This window comes from Biomphalaria glabrata, chromosome 5 (genome assembly GCF_947242115.1).
Source record: "Biomphalaria glabrata chromosome 5, xgBioGlab47.1, whole genome shotgun sequence".
NCBI classification, from domain to species: domain Eukaryota; kingdom Metazoa; phylum Mollusca; class Gastropoda; family Planorbidae; genus Biomphalaria; species Biomphalaria glabrata.
Genome location: NC_074715.1, coordinates 27397912 through 27420155, shown reverse-complemented (window position 1 = coordinate 27420155; position 22244 = coordinate 27397912). Strand labels below are relative to the sequence as shown.

The following is a 22244-nucleotide window of genomic DNA, read 5'->3' as shown; positions in this document are numbered from 1 at the left end:
CTATTTGATATTTAAAAATATAGATTTTTTAATTTAAAGTAAGAGATTCTAGATATAAATATATAGATCTACCTTTTTGTTATAGCTTTTAAAGCATTTCTATCATTTTGAAATGTTATTTGTTTTGTAAGAGAAAAGCGGAAACTCAACCTGGATATGCGCTTTTAAATTCCTTATCGTTTATGACGAAGAGACGACTGTCGGTTGGAAGAATCGTGCCAAACCTCAAGTTAGTCATGTATTTTGTTTGTTCTAGATCTAGATCTATTACAAGCTTCGCGAGTATTTTGTGTAGCTACAAATGTGTTTTGATGGTATTAGTATACGACACTAGAAACGCTAAATTAGGTTTCTCTTATATTTTCAGAATATGCAGAAAAAAATGCAGATTACAAATATGTAATTTGATTTCCTCGGAGATAAATAGTTTTTAAAATATATATTTTTAAAGTTTTATTTCTTATTACCATATATTGTCATTGGAAATACGCCATTTTGGTTTTAAGGCTTAGTACTAGACTATCTCCCTTGAATTACTTGCCAACTTTTTTCTGTTGCTGTTTTGTCTTTCTTTCTAGCAGCTATTAGATCTAATATTAAAATTCATTTAAAATGCAAACAATCTTTTGTACTTTGAAAAATAACTAAAAATCGAAATTAAAATCATGTAGTTAAAGTAATAACAACAGACAAAACTTAATAGAAAAATAAAAAAAATAACTCTAAGCCTAACAAAATATCTTTTGTTGGCAAAATAAAAGTAATTAAATAAATAGATACCGGTACCCTGACTTTAAATACATGAAAATAATGGACATAAAAATTGTTATTTAATGATGAAATTAATGACATGCAAAAGAAAAATGTGGTATCTTTTAAAAAATGGGTATATTTCTATGTATTTTTATGTAATAAAATACAAAGGCAAGAAAAAAAATCAAATAGCCAAATAGATCTAATCTGAATATATTGTAAGATGAAATATTAATCAACACTTAAAAATTTAGGCTAAATCATCATACTCCAAGCAGTGGATTTGGCAAAAAAACGGTTACATGTGGCCTCTTGTGGTACAACCACATCAAAGTGATTACCATTTGTATGCAATAGTGTTATGTTGCAGCATATATGGTTGTCTGTGTGCGATAGTATGTATGTGTTTGCATCATGAAATAAAGGTTTTAATAATAGCCATGAGTATTTAGTTTTGTTGTGGTTTGGTGAGAATGTATAGATGTCTCTTTGCAGTAGTGTAGCAGCTGCAAGCATTTCTGCAGATTTGTCCCATGTTTTTTCATCAGCTCCATATGCTGCTGTTAAAAAAAATATGGTAGCTATAAGTACAAGTTCTTTATCCTTCTCTTATTATGTACGGTAACTTATAATCATATTGAATGAAAAACAATGCACAATATAAGAACAAGCAATATCTACAACAAGGTAGAGAAAGTAATGATAGGCTTGAAGAGTGGAAGGGAACTGCTTTTATAACAGATTCGGGAAATGTTACAATCGCATCACAGTTAGTAACCTTGTGATGGCTCCAAATAGGGATGGGGCGATGAAAATCAAAGGCTTTATCAAATCTCTTTAATGAGATGAAAGAACTTCAAGATAAAAATACTATGTCACTACTTCTGTGGACCAAATAGGGGAGGGGGACTAGACTCTATGACAATCAGAGTGTATTTGTCATACATAACTACTTCTTGATGTAACTACTTATAGACTGCCGGCCAACACGATATGATCCAACCACGGGAGTTTTTGTCGTACATAACTATCTGTACAAGCTGTCCGACATTATAGGATACAACCAAGAGAGTTTTGATCGTGACATGGTTTATGTTGCATCACGTTTCAGTCTTAGTCTCATCCGACTAGACCTCAGTTGAACTGCATGTCGGTGAAACGAACCGACAAAGAAAGCGAAGAAGGATAAATTTTGACCAAGTAAAACACCGTACCTTGCCCTTCTCCCTTTATGAGCATACCAGCGATCCTAGCAGTAGATGACCTAATATGACCACGGCGCCGGCGAAGCTCCGAGCAGGGAAAGGTGATTACATCACACCTAGTTCTGCCGTAAAGACAAAGATCGCGTGTGTCGGCCGGCGCAGCGAAGCTCCGAACAGGGGAAGGTGATTACATCACACCTAGTTCTGCCGTAAAGACAAAGATCGCGTGTGACGGCCGGCGCAGCGAGGGTTTAAAGGTACGTAAGAATAAATAGAGACAATCGCCACCTGTACGGTACGGCGGGAGAGAAAAACTTGATTTGGACTCCGTAACGGAATGTAATACATGGGCGCTAGTGGATCCATGTGAAGAGAAGGGTTGGTAGGTGGAGTCGCTACCCCCCCCCCCCACACACACACAACTACACATCTTAAACAAATTTAGTGTAATAGGTGAGGAGTTTTTTTTTTTAATGAACTCCGAAAGTAAAGATGCATAAATTATTTAAATAGTAGTGTGTATATGCTTCTTACCTGTTTCTTTATACATTGGCTTTTGTTCCCCACTCTACGCAAAGTAAATTTCAGATTGTGAAACATGATAGTTTAACAGGTGCTACGTAACGTTTAGCAAAGACGTTCGTGATCTAGTTACACTCGACCTATCCTCCCTCCGAGAGAGGTGGAGCCAGAGGTAGTGGTAAGAGTTATAAACACAGACATTAGTCCTATCTGATCATAAAACACACGCCAAAAAATCTCTGGTAGACAGTAGACTCCACTCAGAAGACCTTACGGCGAAAGAGAAAGGGACACTGATCTGTGTCAGCTTCATAAAATTCTTTCTCTTCGTGGTGTGATTTTACGAAAATAGAGAGCGCTTAAAATTCGTTAGAAATGTATAGATCTAACTGTAGTCTTAATCATCAACAGATAAACATAAAAGTATTATTTCTTAAAGTAATAAGTTTCCCGTACTAGATCTATATCATTTATTGTCATTGCTCTAAAAAGATCACTAAGTCAGAATGCATAATTTTGTTCAAAAAATAATAATAATTAAACATAACATGTATATATAGATGCGTGTTTCATTTCCTTTAATTCATGCATATTTGTTTTTTTTATTTTATCATTATTTCGCTTTGCTTGGTGAGTTAATATATTAATTATAGATCTAATTGTTAACATATATTTTTTAATTAATAATTTCATAAGTAGAAAAAAAGAAGAAACAACAAGTTCATCAATTTATTAATAACATTTTATTTAGACCTTCATTTCAGTAAATACACTTAAAAAATCATAAGTTGACAGCATAAGAACAAAAACTCTCTTTAAAAAAAGTTATTGAAAGTTCAATATAGGTAAGGGAGATAAATATTGTTAACAAACAACATGGTGGTCGGCAAAGGTATCTGCGTATCTAAACTATTACCGTTTTGATTATAGACTAATGTATATTTTAAATAAATTTATAAATGGTATCTAGTCTAGATATAGATTATATATTATATATCTATAGTGACAGTCAGTACCGTGAGTACGACAGTAAATGAGTAATGACAGTAGGGTAGGTAGGAGTTCAGGAGTAGTCAGTTACTGAGACTGAGTTAGTAGAATCTCTAAATCTAGATTGCTAGAATCTAGATCAACTTCAAGCAGATGAGTAGTCAGTAGATCATCCATAAAATCTATTCTAGAGACTAGCTATAATTTAGTATTTAATTTTAAAATGTTTTGTTTGTTAAAAAAAAATTGTCTCGACTTGAGACTTGAGTGTCTTCTTTGGTGAGCTTGAGATTATAGTCTATCTCCTATGTCTATCATGGTCTAGATTAGTACTAACTAAACTAGACTACTGTCTACTAGATTAGATCGTGGTAATAGGCGATATTATGCCGCCCACGCCCTAGCAGATTCTTTTGGTGCTACAGTAGTAGCCCACAGGCTCATAAACCTGCACCCAAAAGCTCTACCATCACAAATTATTATTAACATGAAAAATTTTTTTTTTTGTTTTCACGATTTTAACAATTGTTGATATGGATAGGTCGCCATTTTGAAATCTCCTTGGGGTAACCCTTCCTGATCTGTGATGTCACTCCCCCCTGGCACAGTTTCCTAATTATTCAGGGTCAAGGGTTACAGCGCATAAATTTAGCACAAGACTCTCCCACAATTTTATTCTAAATAGAACAGATTGATAGACGATTTTGATTTGTATTCGCGTGTATGTCTATTAATCTTAGCATTCATTTAAGGCACCAAATAATAAAAAGAATACTCTTACCTTCAGCTTTGTGGAAATTAAACAATAAACAGTACAATTTAGCACAAATAGGTCTGGATCCACTTTTAAACATTAGTCTCTCACATATCTAGTTTTGGCACATATTGCCATCTTTCTGTCTGTCAGGGTCATAGTTCGGTCAATCGTTTAATTAGTTTTTAAAAAAATGGGATTAGACATCTACTTTTTATGAAACAAAATGGTATTTAAAATGTCATAGAGAAGAAAATACCAATATATTTAACGATATATTAAACAAAAAATTACTTTTTTTCAAAGTAAACAGGGTATAGAGAAATACAATTTATGCACATAGTATTTACATAGATCTAGATCTTTAAACACAAAAAGTAAATGTAAGAATTAGAACTAGAACAAGAAAGAAAGAATGTGGTCTGTACATGCTTCGCACAAGATAGATAGAGATAAAGAGAGCCAAGTCTAGTAATTTACTTTCCCTGCTGTCAAAGTACCCACGTTAGCTGGGTGGGCTCGGGGTGTAATTGATAATACTTTATTCAACTGACGAATCAACATCGGAATCACCGGCTGATTCATCTTCGGCGGCGGGGAGGGGAGATCCATCGTATAGCTTACCTATAGCAATGAAAATCTCGTGAATTCTATTCATGTAGTCAGGGTTCTCGAAAAATGAATTCGGCAAGATGACCATGCAGATGGTGCTTTCTATTACCATAGCTGACGGACGACCTGACTTCCCTCCAAAGTCTTTCAATATTTTGCGTGTGGGCATTGGTCTCAGGGTCCACAAAATTATAAGAGTGATTGACAGTAAAATGCTGGAAATCCTCATTACTGAGACGGGAGTATGCTTTCCAACAATCACTTATAATAGTGGTCCCAGGCTCAATGTTCTCACGAATGAGGGTGAGAAGTGTTACAGCATCCCTCGAGGCCACTGGACACAAAAAGCATTTCTTTTGTACCTCTCTCAATACCACTGAAGATCCAACTCCCTTTTATTCGCCTTCCTCTGTTGTACTTCGACCTCCCGATTTTGGCCTCATCGATCTCAACTACCTTTCCTGGCACCCCTAACTTACCATATCTAGTACGAAGCACGTAATGAGCACATACCTCGCAAAGAAAGGAGCACCAATCAATGCAAGTTTTTTTGCAGATATTTAGCTCTAGTGCCATAATATCAATTCTAGGTGGGCGCAGCAGCACCCACATAGAAACTAAGTTGCACACCTTACTCCGCGGGATACGCGCATTGTCAAACCATGTTCGATAGTTTTGTGATATTTGGAAACGACATTGGACAGATACCCTCTTTTTATTCTTATTTTTGGTAAAAGTCCTTTTGTTGCAGTAGAAAGTCGAGTCGCGCAAATTCATTGGCTTGTCACACTGATCACACTGTCGAGTCTCTTTCAAAATGTCGTGGTTGTATAAAAATTGTAGTAGTCTGTCTTCGTCATTTAAAATAATGTCAAAGCTTTTCTGTGTCAGCTGACAACCTGTGCACTTACTGTGAGAAACATTAGCAAAAGTATCCACAGTGGAAACAGAATCACTACTAAAATTGGCAGCCATTATGAACTAATTAGTAAACAGAGGTCTAGATCAAAGCCGGCTAATCAAAGAACTTAAGTCTAACTGGCTGGAACTGACGCGAAAGTTTGGCGGGATATTTTTTTTTTTCGCGTGCATTGAAAATGCTAATTACTTAGGTCCTACCATAGGCGCCCGCTAGGGGATGCAAGGTTCCACACTTGCACCACCCTGGATTTTGAGTAGCCGAATTCTAGCCTTTTTTTTTTTTTTTTTTTTTGCATTTTCAAATCCATTAACTTTTTCTAAGTGGCAACTGTAGTGCTTCCACTAAAGTACAGTTGTTAGGATAAGTAATTGTATTAGCCTGATACTACTACTACTGATAAACGTTATTATTCATAAAAAAAATTGTCTTACAATTTGTTCATTACACCGAATAAAACTAGCCTAGGCTTTTCAGGAATTAATGCGGACAATGTATGTGCACCCCTCCCTCCCTGAATTTTGAGAAGCCAAATTTTAGACAATCTTTTGCATCTTTAAATCAATTAATTTATTGAAAGTAGCAGCTTAACAAGTAGGCCTAGTGCTTCCACTTAAGTACAGTTGCATGTTAAGCTATTATTATAATAACCTAGAATAAGCTAATCAGGAATTTTCTTGGCATTTCACATCTCGAAGTGGTCATTGGTTAATATGCATGACTAAATGCATTACGCATATGACATAATCATCTTCTTTTTTTGAAGTAATGTCTGTATTATATAAGATAAGATAAGGACGAACTTTTTCCTTTGCAACTAGATGGAGTGACCTCTCCACTGCCTGGGGGAAAGCCTGGGTGTAAATTTGCGAGTGCTGGTTTGCCCACACGTCAACAATCGCCTCTCTTCCATACTGACCGGATCCAAAGGGATGAAAACCCTTCGCAATTAGGAGTCAGATGACTTCAGGAGTTTGCCTGAGAGCAGTGGTCTTACCTCTGTCCACCGTCTACGGGGCTCCAAAAGCGTTTTTTTGTTAGGGTTTTTTCCCCCTTAGCCTTGGACCTTACAGGGACACACACACAAAGTGCGATTATCAACCTATAGCTAAGGGTTGGTCAGTGTGCAGCAGGGCGTGTCTGCACGCCAATGTGTCATGACTGCCTCACATCTTGGAGCCAAACTTGCTCCGAGACCCTTGCAGATTAGCCTGAGGCTTCACAGCTTCAGTTTCCACCTGTCACCACGAGGAGGTACGGCATGGGACTTGCTGTGGAGAGGCTATGTACTGGCAAGAGAGACTTAAAAATTGCTCCCCTTTAACAGATGCTAGCCAGCGGGGGCAGCAAGTTATGTTACCTTACTAGACGCATCACACATAACTTTGGACAGACAGCTGAACCTGTAAGCTTTATTGATGGTGTGAAATATTCTATGGCTCGATAGCTCTGAATTTATGTTTTTATTTTTTTTATTTACACATTTCATACTTGTAAACTAACGGCCTAGAATAGGACGAAAATTCGTTTTTCTTTTTGCCTTAGAGGAGAATTTTTTTGCCTGTTGTCTTTCAATATGATAAAATTGAAAGTTTATTTGAACATGCGTCTTTTTTGGCAAATATATTAACATCTTGATGAGTTGCAGTGTTGGATTCCTTAAAATATTGGGATAAACATGATAACCAGTACGATGGCACATAAGAAAGTTCTTCATATGGTTCGTCTGAGACTGGCTTTTGGATAAACGGAGCACCGGTAGCAGCAAGCTAAAAAAAATACAAGAAGCATAAGGAATTAAATGCATTTGCTGGGCATTTCGGTGATGAAACAGGCACTGAGCAGATGTTATTGGGCGTTCGATTTGTTGATGGCGATTGTATTCGAGAAGACAGCTCTGACCAGGACACAGAAACGTTAGGGCATATCCAATAGAGGCCTAGTCCTTCAACGAACAGAAATCTCTTCTTCTGTCTATTTAAATTTCCATTCGCCATCTTCACCTGTCTTCGGACAGCTTCTCTTTGACCCTAGTGTTATTTGGTTAGACATTATCTGCCTGGAGCTCTTCTCTGTGCCAGTGTATGGCGAACGGACACCTGCATTTGAATACGTTTATTGTAGGGAAACTTAAGGCATTCCAAAAGGATTGCATTGGGTAAAGCTGCTCTACCCAGGTATTTGTCCAATAAATTAATTGTAGGCTATCTCTGCAGTGCAGGGGTGCCACTTTTCCGGAATAACCCGGATTTTGAGGGGTCCGATTTCCCCCCCTCCGGGTTTGCCTTCTACAATTTTGTTAAAATCCAGATCTATTTCTATGATCAATCTAGAACTGATCTAGACTGTAAAGTCTTGTATTTAGTATAGATATAGTCTACAATAGTCTAGATCTACTCGCGTACCTAGCGGCTAGTCCTAGATCTAGAAATAGAAAGAAAAAAAATTCACGAGTGAGAAATTTTTTTTTTCTTTCCGTGTTTTATATTTTAATATTTGTATAGGTTCCATATAGACATAGAGCCTTAGCCTATGTCTAGAGCTATATTGGTCTAGAGTATTATAGAAGTAGGATCTAGATCTAGGATATTTACATCGTTTTTAAATCAGAACTAGATCTAGAATCAATGATTGAACAATTAAATTAGTAAGTTTGCGTTCGCGTCTTAGAGGCTAGAAAAAATAGATCGATTGGTCAATCATCATCATCATCGTCATCAAACTCCATTAGAGTGAGGGCTTGAGAGGCTCAAATCCTCTCTTGCAAAAGCCCTGGACAGAAACCCTGCTGTCTTGCGTAGTGCATGAATGTCGCCATACAGGTCGAGAATTTTGGGTTTCCCAGACCTGTCGTGACGGAGATCAGCAAGTCTGGGGCAGTCAAACAGAATATGAGGCACGGTTTCCTCTTCTTCCCCGCAGCGTGGGCACCGTGAATCGAAATTTGGCCATAGCCGCGAGAAATATGAGCCAACAGGACAGTGGCCTGTCCTGCACTGTGCTATAATAGCTTGCTCAGGCCTGGACAGCCTCCACCACGGGGAAGTGCGGTCAGGGCGCCTCATTCGCTCCCAGACTCCACAGGCTTTTTGGGACTTGTCCCAGCACTCAAACCACTTTTCCATTTCTGTTTTTTGTATTATAGCCAGGGCTTGATGAAAGCTTACAGCCTGATCAGTGGGTGGAATTTGCCCTCCCTGGTGGGCCAAAGAGTCAGCGATTGTGTTGCCAGTCACACCTATGTGACTCGGTACCCACTGCATTATTACAGGGGTGCCATAGCGTTGTTTGATGTTATGTGAAGCCATGATGACAGTGTTGATATTGGGGGGCCATGGTCCGGGGCTTTGCAAAGCATGTAGTATAGATTTTGAGTCAGTGACCACAACAATCTGTGTTGCCCTCAAATGTCCCTCGCCGAGTTGAGAGTCAATGACTTTTAAGGCTTCACAGACTGCCATGGTCTCCGCATCAAAACTGCAAACACTACCACATGGTCCAAAGATTTCGACTGTGTGAGAGCCAAGAAAGTCGATGTAGGCTCCATAGCCTGCTCTTCCAGAATCTATTGATGCCGATCCATCAGTGTATGCAAAAATAACACTGGGCTTGAAGGTATTAATGGTCTCCAGAGCTAGGATTTGAAGGTCGTTAGATGAACGGCTTTGCTTAGTGGCATTAGGGTCTACTAATTTCAAGCGTATGTCTGGGGTTGTTGGGCGACACCAAGGGGATGAAAGCGTTGAATGTTTTGTCGGTTGGTGGAGAGGCCAGCTTCATCAGATAGTCTAGTGGCATGATGCATAAAAGACTGCATCTGGATACGTCTTCTGCATCTCCAACCATCCACTAGTTTTCTAGCTGGGAGGTATTCATCCAGCCTTTTATACCGCTCATAGCAGGTCAGTACTGACCTTTCCCTCCTAAGGGTTAGTGGAGCTATATTAGCCATTATTTCAGCCGCATTCACTGGACTTGTCTTAAAGGTTCCACAGACAAATCTTAGTGCTTGGGACTGTATTTTATCAAGTTGTTCAAGAGCAGTCCTAGAGCCATAAATTTGCACAGGTAGGCTGTAGTCTATCTGTGATCGGACTGCTCCTAAATACAGGGATCGGAGCCTGTCTGCTCGGGCTCCCCACTTCGTGGATGCCAGCTTCCGCACAATGCTAAGTTTCCCTGAGGCCTTTCTTACAACATCCTGGATGTGCTCACACATTTTTAGTTTGCGATCTAAAGTTACACCAAGGTACTTGGGTAGCTTTTCCATGCTGAGAGCCACTCCGTTAAGGGAGAGCTGGAAAGGTTGCCAGAGAATGCCAGTCCCGAGCGTGAACAGAGAATAGACCGTCTTGGAGGTGTTTATTTCTAGCCTCCATTTTTGTGTGTATGAGCAGAGCGTATGGAGGTCTTCTTGTAGCACTTTTTGTATAGAGGTTGCGCTCCTTCCGGATTTCCAAAGGACAATATCATCAGCATATAGCAGCTTTTGGCATTTTAGCTGAGCCGGTAGGTCATTTATGAAGGCCGTGAAAAGGGCGCATGACAGGACGGAGCCCTGGGGGAGGCCGTGCTCGAGGGTCATTTCCCCTGAGACTTCTCCGTACATCCTTGTTCTTATTGTACGCTCTTGTAGGAAGTCTCTAATCCAGTAATATATCCGTCCCCGCACCCCCACGACTCTTATCTTATGAAGCAAACCAGGCCGCCATACTTTATCATATGCCTGTTTTAAGTCAATGAAGACTGAGTATGTGCTTTCGGTCCTTTGGAATCCATCTGCTACGCTCTGCACAAAGATGTTGACTTGGTCTATAGCGGACATTCCAGCCCTGAAACCAGCCTGTTCTGGAGCTATAAGACGGGCACTCTCAAGGTACCAAACCAGACGCTCATTTACCATTTTTTCAGCCATCTTTCCCACACAAGATGTGAGTGAGATGGGCCTGTAGCCCTCAGCAGTGGAAGCATCTTTTCCCTTTTTTGGTATAGGAATAATGGTGGCACGTTTCCAGGCCCTGGGCAGATGACCATCTGCCCAGGTTCTATTTACGAATGCCAAGAGCACGGCCCTTCCTTTCCCCCCTACATGTTTAAGCATTTCGGGGGTAATACCATCCGGCCCGGGAGCCTTTTTAAGCTGGCATTTCCTTATGGCAGCATTAAGCTCGCCTATCGAGAATGGGGAGTTCATCGTTCCCTCAGCACTTTCGGTCTGTGGTTCCTTTCGGTCTTTTTTTTCATCAGCTTTGCGAGCTTTATCAATGGCTTTGGACATTGGGGACTTCTTGGCAGCCTTGTTGATCTTGGCAAAATATTTGTTCAACAAGGTGGCAATTTTCTTTTTCGATGAAATGGTTACCCCACTCGGTGAAGATAATGGGGTTGCTGTTTTCGTACGCCCAGCATTTTCGAGATTTCTCAGAAGACTCCAAGCCTTAGAGCTATCCCTTAGGTTTAACCTTGCACAGGTGTTGGTCCAACGTTCTCGTTTTTCCCTGTTAACAGACGTTTTGACTAGTAGGCTGAGTCTGTTGTATTTCTGCCTGAGTGTTGGATTGTTTGGGTTCTTTTGGACCTTTTTGTATGCCCTTCTCCGAGCCATAACAAGTTTGTTGATTTCAGCCGTCCAAAAGTTTTTGAATTTTTTACAAGAGTAAGTTCGAGGAATAAACTTTTTAGCCATGCCCAGGATAGCTGTTGTTATTTGACGGTACACAAGGTCGACAGAGCTAGACTCTACATGGATTTTTTAAAGGGCATTGTCGACAGCTGTCTCGTATCCTTTCCAATTAGCCTTACTATAGCACCACTTTCGTGGTTCTTTAGTGGTCTTGGTGTTCATTTTAGAAAGAGTGGCAGTCAGTAATATTGGAAGGTGGTCACTACCAATATCGCCTAGTACTTGATAAGTTATGACAGATTCCAAGTTAGCAGAGACTAAAGAAAGATCTGGTCGTGATAGTGAACCATTGCTAGTATGCAGAAGAGTAGGAGGAGAGTGTTTATTTTGCAAAAGAAAAAGGTTAGTAGAATTGCACAGGTCATGAACTTTTTTACCAGACTGATCAGTGTCATCATAGCCCCAGGAAGGTGAATGGGCATTTAGATCTCCAGCTATGATAGTGTCTACAGTTATTGTTTCTCTGACATCTAAAGCCAGTTCTTGTTTTGGTGGATTATAAACATTGATGCACTTGAAGCGTCTTATTATTTTTCCAAATTTCTAATACCAAAGTGTCTGTCCTCCCCTGACTCAAGTCTGTGGACACTTTCTTGGCGACCAGAACATTAGCCACCAATGTAACCAGGCCTCGGCAATCCCCACAGGAGCAACGGAAAACAGAGTACCCGGGTATTGAGACACTTCTTTTTTCACCTATCAGACATTCTTGTAGTAAGGCAACATCCACACACTCTTTGTGGAGCAGGTTAGTTATTTCAAGTGTCTTTGGAATAAGTCCTCGGACGTTACATTGAAGGACTTTAAAAGTTTTAGCATCAGATTTGGAAATTTGGGGATCATGTTGCTTTATCTTTCCAGCTAAATTAGTGTGGGGGATACTTACTTTCCCAGTATGAGGTGTTGGTGTTGGGTTAATTTTTTCTGAGACTTTTGGTTTTTTAATTGTAGTGTTTGTTTGGGGGAAAAAGGATGTTATCAGGGTTTGTGTGTTGGGAAGAACGGTAGCTCTTTTTTCACAACGTGGCCTGTTCTCCCTATGTACCAACGTTGCGAGGCGATTAGTAGCACATTTTTTGATGCCAGGCCTAATGCCCTTTACCTGGCCAGCGGAGCCTGTTAGGGTCTGCTCAGACCCGCTTTTCTTTGTAAATTTACTCGACATTGTTGTATGGGTTCCTCCAGGGGGAGGAGATTTGGGTTGCCCCTTAGAGCGAGCAGTGAAGAACAGTCCAGACATGAACATTGAACTATGAATCGATCGAAAGATCAGTTAACTCAACCACTCGCTCGTATGGGCAGGGTTTAATCCACGAAAGTGGAGTGAGGCAGGAGACCTTTTTTTTAAAGCCACCAGTTTAGGGCCCACAAATTTTGATGGCTTGACCCTCCACTAGTCTCCAGGGCGGCGGCTGATCAGTTCAGCATTAGCTAGAGCCCCGACAGACACTAATCCCTACACAATACGAGCGTGCAGGGGTTATGTCGATCAGATCTTAGCATTACCCAGACCTCACCAGCAGAACTCTGCACCAGGAGAGCATGAGAGCCTGCTAGGAAAGTTAGGGCTCCCGCAACGTTAGCCTTTTTTCAGACCACCCTGAGAGCAAAGGGTGGACTTACTCCAGTTACCAGGGGACACCACGATTGGTCAATAGATCTTGATTTATACAAATAAATTATAATTATGTATAAGCAGTCCAGCACATTCCAGCCATCTAGGTCTACATTTAAATATTAGAAACTAAATCTAAATTTTCATTTTGGAGTAAATCTGGACTAAATCTCAAATCAATTTTATCTTGTTACAATAGATTTACAGGTCCATGCATGTACATTGATGGAATCAGTTTTATCAATGTTGATTAAAGTAGGCTGCTTCAAATGAATAATGAGGGAAAAAATGTTAAGAGAGAAACATCATTTAAAATAACTGTGTTTGGGGGGGGGGGGGGGTACAAACATTGTTAATATAAAATTGTACTAAATCCTGTTAACTTGTATTACAAGCTTTATCAATAAATACACACAAACTCTATTTATTATAATGATAGGCTTACTAATTACATATTTAAAACATGGGGGGCATATTATGATATAGATCTAGGTAGTAATTTAATACTGTTCTTCTTTCGTAAAATTTTGGTGCTTAAATTGTTTATGCGGTACGTTACAGGGTTGGTAAAGGTTAGGGTTTATGATTTCAGGGTTTGTAAAATTTGAAAATTCGGGTTTCAGGGTTTACTTGGTCTCATGGGTGGCACCCCTGCTGCAGTGTCATAATCAGAATAATTATAATAGATCATCGTTATTTGTAGAGTAGTCTTACCAGCATATACCAATTACAAACGGCATGCATATTTAGTGGAAACATTTGAGAAGAATTAGACCTAAATACTTTCTATAGAACATCATAATCTCAGACCTAGACTGTAGGGCTGTAAATAATCTAAACCTCTAGGCCTACTAGATCTATTACCTACTTATGTAGATCTAAGCGCTATTCGTGAAGTTTGTTTTGCTTCCAGAGAATTTTTAAACATTCTATGCTGTCATTCAAGTCAATAACTACTCTTGATCTTTCAGCAGAACATGTATATCCTCGATACTAATCATAACTAATCTTAGAACCAGAGTAGGCCTATAGAAATAATCCAAATGAATTAGTTTATCTAGTTTCTATTTTTGTTTGTTTGTTTAGTAAGTTTAGGATATTCACTAGGAAACTATTATTACGTCCAAACGTTCTGCTGGACAACAAAAAGATGTATGCTGACAGGATTTAAACTTGGCCATCGTAACATGACGACAGTCCTAAGAACATAGGCTTATTCATACAGCTATCCAAGGTGTACAGATCTAGACTAGTTCTAGATCTAGTAGCTCGAGATTATTTAAATTTACAGAATTTCATAACTTTAGATCTAGATCTATGTACCGTATATCCTGATCCTAAAATATTATCTAGACTGATTCAAATCACTGTAAATCGGGGTTTAACAATAAATCTTTTTAAAGTAATGTTTCAGAAATATCCATTTAAATCAATTGAATGAATGACCACCCCCTCGAAGTGGTAGATCGAGTAACAAAGTAAACAATGACGGCATCCTTTGTAAGAGATCTCCAGCTGTCTAGTTTGAAGCCACCAGCTCCCATGTGATCTTTTCTATGGCAATTAAAGCAAGCTGATGCGGGGCTGGAGGAGGGATGTCCGCTCAGAAGTCTGGTCGACAACTGGGAGGGCAAGAGACGGCTCAAAAACCGGCCCTGCTTCGTGCATGTGGCGCGTGGGCTGTTAAGAGAGATGAATCTACTGGTGGAGTGGGCTGCTCTTTCCCCGTCCGGTTCCTACCCCTTTGACAAAGCTTTCGGCATGCCGTCGGTACAAAATAGCCTACTTCACCTGGTGGTGACAAAGCGGTGCGATCCTACACGGCTACTACAAGCAGCCAGAGAGGCTATCGCTTTGTATCCGGCTGGAGTGTACACACTCTACAAGGACGGCTCCGTGCAGACGCTCTAGGGCACTGTGAGAGCTGGATATGAGGCGGTGGTCCGACTCTGGCAATCCCAACATGGTTCGTTACTAATGGGGTTTCTGATTCGATAGAGCACCTTTGTTACGCCAATCACCTTTCAGCTCCCTAAACCTTTTGCATACGGTCGTACCTCGTATGCCCATCGTAGCTGTTGAATAGAAAAGCAGTCCTTCTTCACTGCTCCGGAATTTGCAAACCAATCACTATTTGTAATGCGTCTTGAGTTGAAATGCTTATGTAACACAGACATCTTGGGTGAACATTAAAGGAATCCTTAGCTGCTTCCTGTACAGAATCCATACAGAATTGTTGAACAATCAGTACTTCAGTCAAACGTTTTTTTTAAAGCTTTAGTTAGGATTTAAGATGATTTCGAGTCTAGCCTACATCCTTAAATTTTTTGTTTTCATTATCAGAATGTCAAGGGAATGTCTTAAGCAATAAGAGAGGAGATGTGTTATTAAATGCATTGCATTTGTTTTAGGTTTTTTAACTTGGTATGGAAAAGTGTTAAATAACATTTTTCGTATTAGGCCTTTATGTTATCTTTAGTCTCCATGCTATATTATTATTAGGTAGTCGCACCAAAAAAAAAATTTAATTGATCCTATACCAACATTAGACAATTAATACACTATTTTGTGTAGGTCTATACGTTCATTATAAAAGTATGCCAGCAAGTGAAATTTATTGATACCAGTAATTGATTGTAAAGGCTCAACCCTTAACCCCAAATAGCCTCGTTTTTCTTGTAAAATATATTCAGTTTGGCGGTAAAGTTATAATTAGAACAACATCTAGCTTACTGTGTACCGCCAGCGCTCTGCCGGCTAGATCTAAACCTATTTGTGCTAAATTGTACTGTTTATTGTTTAAATTCCACAAAGCTGAAGGTAAGAGTATTCTTATTATTATTTGGTGCCTTAAATGAATGCTAAGATTAATAGACATACACGCGAATACAAATAAAAATCGTCTATCAATCTGTTCTATTTAGAATAAAATTGCGGGAGAGTCTTGTGCTAAATTTATGCACGGTAACCCTTGACCCGTGACCCTGAATAATTAGGAAACTGTGCCAGGGGGGAGTGACGTCACAGATCAGGAAGGGTTACCCCAAGGAGATTTCAAAATGGCGACCTATCCATATCAACAATAGTTAAAATCGTGAAAACAAAAAAAAATTTTTTTCATGTTAATAATAATTTGCGATGGTAGAGCTTTTGGGTGCAGGTTTATGAGCCTTTGGGCTACTACTGGAGCACCAAAAGAACCTGCTAGGGTGTGGGCGGCATAATATCACCTATTACCTCGTGATGGGCCTGACTGACTGACTCAGTGACTGTTTTACTCCTCTTACTTAGTAAGTCTTAGTCTTAGCATTGCTGATTGCATCCATTGAATTATTCTAGGTCTAGATATCTAGATTATTCTAGATCTATAACTTGTAGTGACAGTGAGTTTATTTCTAAGACAAAATACAAGTAGATCTAGATTCTAGATGAGTCACTGTCAATGGTGTATAGTATATAGATTAATTATTGTTGTCACACATTTTGTGTTGATCTGGTTGAAACTGAGTCTAGAGTGCTATATTCTATCTTGATCTAGATCAGTGGTTCCCAAACTTTTTTGTCTCGTAGACCCCTTGCCATGTTTTCTGGTTTTCCGTGGACCCCCTGCTTAAGTTAGGGCTATATTGAATTTTTGAAAATTCATCAATTTCAAATTACACATTTTGTTTAAAATAATATTTAACCAGTGACACGAGGAGTGAAAAAGTAATTTAAAACTACATTTTAAGTTGAATCAATTTTTTAAAATAAATTGATTAACAAAATTCAAATTTCAACCCATTATTTAATAGTTAACACGTACAGCATACAATCACTAAACACATTGGAAACTTTTTGTTTTTAAAGGCTTGCAAGCTCACCATCCGTTTCTACAGAAATTATTTTTCAAATACGGATTTGTTGTTTTATGAAGTAGTTCTTCAAAACATTAAATATTATTGTGCCTTAAATAAAGTTAAAGTTTTCACAAAGAGCATTTTTTTTGTGGATTTCTTGAGCCATAATAATTTGAATAAAAAAAATCATTACCAGACAAGGTTGATTCAGCCAGCTTTATAGAGAAATATGTTACAGAAATATTTCGTTTGCAAAGACTTACATAAGAAGAAAGAAATATTTGACTATATTCCAACAGAGATCAAGAATTTAGTGAACTCTTCTACAAATCCATCGCCATAAAAACCGATGGGTCAGAGTTTGCATGGATGGTTCTCAGAAAGCCACCACAAACGGAGGAGCTGGAATACTCATTTAACGGCCAAATGGAGAAAAAATAATATAAAAATTAAGTTCATTGTAACTAATGAGCTCTATGACAACCACAGAGAAGAAATAGGAGCACTGGATCTAATAGCTACCATGATAGCGAATCAGTAAAATTCACCAAACAATTAAATTTATTTCGTGACCAATATAAAAACAATCCTTCAAAGCTTGACAACTCTGATGCTTCCTAAATAAAACAACTCATGATGCATGGACTGACGATCGGTTGTCAACTTGCCTGCTTGCATCTCCCATCGGGAGATTTGGGATAGGATGTAATTATCCACATAATCTGAAGGAGCATCCAAAAGATTTTGCACAAAACATATTGTGTGACCTTGTAAAGTGCAACAACAGCAAGAACACTGTTCTCCAATGTTGAAAAAGAAAGAAATAGAAGGCTAACACACTTGCCAAATGTAAGAAAACAAATACACACTTGAACATCGCTCTCTATCAGGAAGAAATGAAGAAACTAATAGTGAATTGTAAAAACGAGAAATGGACAAGCTCTTATTCGATATACAAGAAAGATGAAACCTATTATAAACTATCCCAATTATAGGACCACGTATAATTGTTCACATCTAAACTGTACACCTCATAATGAGAAAACATATGTTCCGAAAGCTTAAAATTGGGACCATTGAAATTAGCCCTTTTGGAGTGTCACCAGAGAATGCCAACCATGTCTTCAAAATTGCATTCTTCATCAAGAGTCCCAAAACAAGACACCGGCCACAAAACCCAAACATGAAATTCTTTTAATGATATTAGTTTGTGTAAGAGTTTTTACAATTTCTTCAATGGCTGGTGAAAATCAATATCATGTGAGGTTTTCAGTATTTTACTTTAATCATCATCTTCTCAATATCGGGTTAAAGAGGGATTTTGTGGGTGTATTCTGAACTTTATCTTTAAGTATTTGAAAGTTTTGCAAGCTTTTATCTTTTTATCGGGTGGCATCATCTCAAATTATGCTCCAGCTTGATTGGTTTCATAGCATCTTAAAAAAATGGCACATTAACACTCGCATGTTTGACAGGGAAGTAATGAAGTTCAATTTCAAATACTTAACACTGAACAGTCGACATTTCTTTTTGTTAAATTTATAACAAGACAAAACTACACTATTTAAATATAGTTATCAAATTAAATTAAACAATATTTCATTTACTCAGCAGGATAAAAATTTTAAGGATTTCCTAAGGTACAAATCATAAATGTGTGGATGAAAAAATTCCAATTGTCAAAATTAAAGTCACGACATGCTGAATTGAGATTCTTTATCGTAGACCCCCAAGCATATCTCATAGACCCCCAATTCCCATTTTAACTTTCGTAGACCCCTTGGAAGTCTTCGTAGACCCCTGGGGATCTATATAGACCACTTTGGGAATCACTGATCTAGATTGATTTACCAGTTATTTATTAATAAGTTAATTATTGACAACACAACATAATTTATATAGTAAAGTAAAGCGGTTAAGATTTAATAAATAAATTCTTTAATTCCAATGAAGGGAAATAGTCCAATGTTGACTAAGTTCTTCATCGCAAAAACACGTTTTAACTCTATCTAATAACAAGCCTCTCCCTCTTGTCTTATCTAGCTAATTCAAGTTATATTTTTAGTATATCAACATGTCACTTCAGAAATTCCAGATTAAGCTACACACCAGCCTACTGAATCACTACACTATCTATTAGATACTATAGATGGACTCTGAATAGATTTATAATATAGTCAATATAGATAGAATTTATGGAATATAGAATCTAGATATAGATGATATTTTGTCTCATCTTAATCTTTTAAAAAGAGTTTAAAAAAACAACAGTTTATGATGAAAATAATCATACAATTATTGATATCTATTCAATAAGAATTTTTTATAGAATAAATAATGTAATTCTTTTATAATGTAATTGTAATGTTTCACATCAGGCTTGTGATATTAAGTTTTTGAATAGACTTATCAGAGTTTTATACAGTTAAAGACAATAGCTTTCTTTGTGAATAACAAAAATGCTCTGGCTAATAATATCCAACTTAGGGTTCTAACACTGTCAACATTATATGTGCGTTGACGTAGTATTATAATATTACTATTACACATGAGACAAGGCACTACTAATTTGTTGCGAATGTCGTGGAATGCTGGGTTCGTGCTTCCTGGAGTACTCTTGACACTTGACAACATAGATACTACAGATTGACTTAAGTCCATTTCAGCAGACAAAACATAAAGTTTATTTGATACAATAATAATACTGCACTCCTTGTCGGTTACATAATCAAATAAGAAACAAAGTCGCATCCGCATAACATAACATCAGACCTGCCTTCCGTTACGCAAAATTTGTATTCGTTACGTAAAATCTCCCAAAAAATTACAGCCTTTACGAAAATACAAATTTAACTTGTCGCGATTCGCATTTCATATATTTTTTCCCTCTCTTGACTAGCTTATGAGCGGTCACTGAAGTCACTCTAAGCCATCCTGTGGGAAGGGGGGGGGGAACAGAAAAGGTGGGGGAGCACATTGTGTCCAGATCTATACGTTGATTGGTTCTTAATAGCAATTAGATTTAGTCTAGAAATGAAGAACGCGAGAGTAAGGGGGTTGCGGGTTGATACCAGGTTGGTACCATCAGTAAGCTGATACACCAACATGACTTTTTTTTTTTTAAGTTCATTAATTATGTTGGTGCATTAATAAAAGGTCGAGTGTAAAAAAAATTAAAAAAAACCCCTGATTCCCGTATTCATTTGTATAGAAAAAAATATCGAATTGCTATCGATTCAAAACGCTTTAAGTGACATTGTAGATATCTAGTCTAGATCTAGATTCTAGAATAATCTAGATAACTTGTTATACAGGAATAGATGTAGCTAGAGTCTAGCTAGTCATTACGTTATGATTCTCTACATTACTCTACAATCTAGATCCAATTTAGTTATAGTATGATTTAGAATTTAGATTGACTAGATCTAGATTGATAACATCTACTACCATCTAGTCTAGATCTAGACTAGAGTCTTAGTATAGAATAGATCAAGGACAAAGGTAGGCCTACAATAGTGGATCGCGTAAGTGTTGCGCATTCTGGTGCCAAAATACGCATTTTGACCATCAGCGTTACACATTTGGACTTTTTTTGGTAGGCAGGTCTGCAACATGTCAAATTCTGCAAAATAGACTTCATTTTGCATCACAGCGGGTAACATGTACTTAATAATAATAATAGTACAGAATAATAACTACTAGAAATACATGTCTCAAGTGACCACTGGCTTCAACTGCCCAAAAGATATTTCTTAACTCAAAATGACTACTTGACTCTCACTACTGTCCGTACCGGACCAAAAGATACTACTTGACTGCCTTGTCCAAAGGATACCACTTGACTGACTGAACTCAAAGTCAATTTAGTCATTCTACTTCCAGTTTCTATATCAGGAGTTTCACATGTCTCATTACCGTCTTAACTCTAAGTGAACATTTAACAGGCTATGTCAACTGAGACTGTGACAAACACAGACCAGGCAAACATGCTCTTATAATAAAAATGTATATACAGTATATCTTGCAATATGTCTTTTTTTTTACTTTTATTTCAGCATTTCCCAACACAGCTGAGAAAATATGGCGGCTGTGAATGTACACAGTACAAATGCTTCAGAAAATAATCTAAGTCGTCATGATATGTTGGCTTGGATCAACGATACTCTGCAAACAAGTTACACAAAAATTGAAGAGCTTTGTTCGGGTATAATAATAAAAATGTTTTCATTAATTTTTGTGACAGAATTTTAAAGTGTTATTGGAATTTTAGACTTGTTAGATATTAGATGTCTTATCAATGATTGTTTACTAAGAAAATTTTTTTTTGCTTGTATGTAACTTTTTTTTTCTAAATCCATAGCCTAATTATATTTTAAAAGATTGATTATCACTTTTTGACATTCCAACTTATTATATCTAGGTCTAGGTAACAAAAGTTTTTAACCAATTTAAAAAAAAAAATTTAAACAAATATTTATGACAATGACTGAGCATTAGCGTTGCGAAAGGAAATGTCTACCGTTTGAAATGGCAATTTATATTTATAACTTATGTCTATGTATTTGTATGATTTTTTTTATGCGTATGAGGCTGCTGAAGTGGTGGCAGAGCAAAGAGGAGTCAAGTTTAAGATTTTTATCTTTGTAGGTTACAACTAGTCCTTTTTTATGTCATAAAAAATAACTTTGGATCATGCCCTATATAGATTTTTTTTGCTTCTTTAAATATGACATTTCTTTCAAAGTATCAGTGTTAAGAGACAGTTGAAAATGTTTTTCTTTTAAAGGTTTGAGTGTTGAATATCCATAGCTATTGATGAATCCGATAGACTTATTCTAAGACTGACACTTAACAGTTGAAATTTTTTATAATTGTTAATGATAAACTAGTAGCTTTATTTAAATGTTCTAATTAGACTAATAGAAGATGACTCATTTAAATAAATACCTAGGGTGAAGCATAACAAAAGGATGGAAGATTCATTAAACTAGATAAAAACTATTTTGAGTTTTAGCATTCACTACTGTCATGATTAAGCTGTGGAAAATCTGGAATAGATAAAAACCCATTTGAGCTTGGCAACCACTGCTGTTGTGAGTAACCTGTGGAAAATCTGGAATAGATAAAAACCCTTTTGAGCTTAGACGTTGGCATCATGAATAAACTTTGAAAAATCTGAAAAGTAACATCAGCTTCCAATTAAAATTGAAAATTCCCTAATTAGTGGTTTCTGTAATCCAATATGATTGTGAAAGTTGGACACGAACGCTGAGGCTGAAAGAATTCAAATCTTTGAGAATAAATACTATCAGGAAAAGAAAACAAATTACTTTGTTGTCAAAACTCTAGCTG

At 37.6% G+C, this 22244-nt stretch overlaps 1 protein-coding gene across 3 annotated transcripts in view; it reads left to right on the top strand.

The window, feature by feature from the left end:
• Positions 1–71: 71 nt before the first annotated feature.
• Positions 72–22244, top strand: part of LOC106075886 (microtubule-associated protein RP/EB family member 1-like) — a 34953-nt gene continuing 12780 nt past the window's right edge. For all 3 annotated transcript variants that reach the window (XM_013236763.2, XM_013236764.2, XM_013236765.2), the window contains exons 1-2: positions 72–229; positions 20948–21096. In XM_013236763.2, coding sequence (XP_013092217.2) covers positions 20973–21096 — 124 coding nt within the window. In that variant the 5' untranslated portion in view covers positions 72–229; positions 20948–20972. The remainder of the gene's footprint in view (positions 230–20947; positions 21097–22244) is intronic.